The following is a 3254-nucleotide window of genomic DNA, read 5'->3' on the forward strand; positions in this document are numbered from 1 at the left end:
GGGCGAGAGGCAGGGGGGCTGCCCGGACTGGCAGGGGAGGAGGTCCGACCTGCCCGGTGCCGGCCGCCTAGACGGGGCTCAGAAGGCGCTCGCCTGAATGCTGGGGGCTGAGGAGGGTCTGGGCTGTTCCAACGGGCTAGCCCGAGCTCCCTCTTGGCACGTGGGCGGGATAGCCTGCTCCCTGGCTCTCCACCCCGTGACTCCCTGGTTGCTCAGACGGTGACTCAGGCCCCCGGGGGCAGGGTGGAGGAGTGGGCTCGCCCGCGTCGCCTACCCTGGCCCAGCCCTGGAGCGCAGCTGGCTTCAGACGGGATAGCCACTTCCTGGGGGGGGCAGGTGGGGTGGCGGGCACCCCTCCCTCACCCAAGCATGGGCTCTTTGTTTCCCCTTTTCCAGGCTTGGGTCCTTCCCGCTGACCCCTCACCCTTCACTTCCTTCTCGCTCCCGGGAAGCTGTGACAGGTGTTTGGGGGAGGGGAGGGGAGGGACTGTGACGAGCCGGGACAGCTGGACCCTCTGGTGAGATGGGGGCCCGGATGTTGGGGAGACACATCTGCTGGCTCTCCAGCCCAAGGTCCCCAGCCGTGGCTGTCTGGCCTTGTCTGGCCCCCCCGGTGCCCACTGGCAGGGACAGGAAGCTCCCCCCCCACTGGGCAATTTGCCTTGGCACGGGCCTGATCTGTTTTCCTCCTCAGAGCAGCTGCCGGCGCCTTCTGGGCAAAGAGGGCTGGGTTCGTCCCCAGAGAGGCAGGAACCTCAACGCAGGACCCGTCTCACACCCGCTCCCAACTCAGGCCCTGTTTCTCCCTCCTTCTCTTCCCCACCCAGGAAGAGGAGATCCCAGAGCTGGAGATTGACGTGGATGAGCTCTTGGACATGGAGAGTGACGACACCCGGGCTGCCAGGGTCAAGGTGAGGGGGGCTGCCCGGAGGCACTGGGGGAGTGAGGCTGGGAGCCAGGCCTTCCGGGGTCTGAGTCAGCCGGCTGTGGCCCCGAACCTCAGCCCTGTCTGGGCAGAACGTGGCTAACGGCACTTGCCTGGCCGTGATGGGGCCCCAGCCCTAGGAAGTGGGCAGAGGCGAACTCGAGGCCTGGACCCCTGGGGACTCACGGTGTCCTTACCTCCCCTCCCCCACCCCCTCCAGGAACTGCTGGTTGACTGTTACAAACCCACCGAGGTAAGCGGTTTCCCGGGGTGGGCCGGGGGACCCCGGCGCTGGCCATCTCAGGGCCGGGTCTCCCTAACGGGCGCCCCCTCCCATCCAGGCCTTCATCTCTGGCCTGCTGGACAAGATCCGGGGCATGCAGAAGCTGAGCGCACCCCAGAAGAAGTAAGGGTCCTGGGCCCAGGCGAACGCTGGCACCCACAGGACAATCGCTGCCCCCTGACCTCGTAGCAACAGCAATACCGGGACCCTGCGGCCAGGCCTGGTGCCATGAGCAGGGTTCCTCGTGCCCCTGGACCAGGGGCCTCTTCCCCTGCCCCCTCAGTTTTCACTTTTGGGGTTTTTTATTGTTATTAAACTGACGGGACTTTTTGTGTTTTTGTACTGACTCTGCGGCGCGGGCCCTTTAATTAATTAAAGCTAGGCTCTGCCTTGGGTACAGCTCACAGGCTCGGCTGGTTTCTTTTAGGGGGGCACAGCTCTGCAATTGCTGCCAGCTCAGCTTCTCCCCAGGTGACCGCAGGCCTTCCTGAGGGCCACGTAGTCATGGCGATAGCCCAGTGCTGGCTCCCAGACCAGGAGCTGGAAGTGGCTGGGGAGCGTGGGGGAGGGGAGCAGAGCCGCTCCTGGCAGGCCAGACCTCCTTTTTCCCTGGGCACAGCCATCTAGCCATGACCCTGGACCCTCCAGGCTGTGCAGTCAGGAAGGAGGAAGGGAGAAGGGGTGGCGAGGGAGACGGGGGCCCGGAGTCTCCCCAGGCCCCAAACAAACACAGGCTCAGTCCTTGGGCTTTTAAGGTTTCTTTTTATGAACAGTCTGGTCCCAGATAGGGGCCCCTGCCCCCCCCCAGCCTGGCTACAGTTCTGAACGGCGCTCGATTTTCAGCAGCTCCACTTCGAACACCAGGGTCGCACCGCCTGTGGGGAGACGGGGGTCAGAACGGGGCCAGGGCCCAGAGCGCACACGAGGGCTGGCCACAGGGGAAGGAGGCGTGTTACCTGGAATCTTTGGAGGAGCGCCCCGCTCTCCATACCCTGTTGAAGATGCACAAAGGAACAGTGAACGATGGCCAGGTGCCCTGCAGCTCAGGCGGAGAGGAGGGCCCATTCTGCCCCTCCCCACAAGATGGCCAGGAGCAGAGGCAGAACAGCCAAAGGCCTGGCAGATGGAGGGAGGCACTGCAGCCAAGGGTCTTGCCCTGCCCTCACTGCTAGCCACAGGCCCGGCTGGGGTGACAGGTCTCCTCACTGGCTGATGGGGCGCACGCCCTCCCATCACACACCCATGGCCTCCCGCCGAGCCATGGCCTCTTACCCAGCTCCGAGGGGATCACCAGCTTCCGCTTCTCCCCCTCACACATCCTGCAGGTTGACACGTGCTCAGCACACAGCAGCACCCAGGGTCCCTGCCCCACACCTGGGGCTTGCCTCCCAGCTCACCTCCTGGGCCACGGCGGTGCACACGCCCCCTGCCCCAGGCGCCCTCAGCCAGACTCACCCCAGCAGCCCCTGGTCCCAGCCCTTGATGACCTGGCCTGTGCCGAGGGAGAAGACGAAGGGCTGGTTCTGGGGCAGGCTGCTGTCAAACTCCGTGCCATCTTCCAGCTTCCCCTGCGGGACCGTGGGGAGCCGGTGAGGCGGGGGCCCTCCCCACCATACTGGCCCACACAACGCCGGCGGTCAGAGTCTTCCAAGGGGACAGAGCCTTGGCAGCTCACAGTACACTGTAACGGCCTGCTGGTGCCCACCTGGGAAGCAGGTAGCGAGGGCGAGGCAGAACCGCGGACACTGGCTTGGAGGCGAGGAGCCACTCGTCCACGGTCGCCTACGGGTCTCCGGAAGCCCCGCCCCCAGGCCCCGCCCCCCGCTCACCGTGTAGTGCATGTGCAGGACGTCTCCCTTGCGCGACTTGACGGGACAGTGGTCCACGCGCTTCTTGACCCCGATCTGCAGCTTGCGCTTGCCCTCGGCCCCCGTGACCGTGGCCAGGGCGCTCAGGCCGACGGTCAGCACCGTCAGGACCCAGCTCAGCCTCATGTCTCTGCGGGCACAGATGCCGACCGACCGGCTGAGCGGGAGGAGGGCAGGG

At 65.8% G+C, this 3254-nt stretch overlaps 1 protein-coding gene and 1 non-coding gene across 3 annotated transcripts in view; one reads left to right on the forward strand and one right to left on the reverse strand.

Annotated features, from left to right (window-relative positions):
- The first annotated feature begins 748 nt into the window (after positions 1-748).
- LOC103250840 lies at positions 749-1610 on the forward strand. Its single transcript, XR_002481438.1, has 3 exons — positions 749-911; positions 1146-1178; positions 1267-1610. It is a non-coding gene; the product is annotated as an uncharacterized LOC103250840 (transcript).
- A 340-nt stretch (positions 1611-1950) lies between these two features.
- FKBP2 (FK506 binding protein 2) overlaps positions 1951-3254 on the reverse strand; it is a 2209-nt gene continuing 905 nt past the window's right edge. For both annotated transcript variants that reach the window (XM_008049424.1, XM_021708234.1), the window contains exons 2-6: positions 3038-3206; positions 2664-2776; positions 2481-2527; positions 2165-2200; positions 1951-2083 (exon numbers count right to left, since the gene is read on the reverse strand). In XM_008049424.1, coding sequence (XP_008047615.1) covers positions 2022-2083; positions 2165-2200; positions 2481-2527; positions 2664-2776; positions 3038-3202 — 423 coding nt within the window. In that variant the 5' untranslated portion in view covers positions 3203-3206 and the 3' untranslated portion in view covers positions 1951-2021. The remainder of the gene's footprint in view (positions 2084-2164; positions 2201-2480; positions 2528-2663; positions 2777-3037; positions 3207-3254) is intronic.

Source organism: Carlito syrichta, unplaced genomic scaffold, assembly GCF_000164805.1.
Source record: "Carlito syrichta isolate Samal-C Ts95f unplaced genomic scaffold, Tarsius_syrichta-2.0.1 Scaffold135595, whole genome shotgun sequence".
In the NCBI taxonomy this organism is placed as follows: domain Eukaryota; kingdom Metazoa; phylum Chordata; class Mammalia; order Primates; family Tarsiidae; genus Carlito; species Carlito syrichta.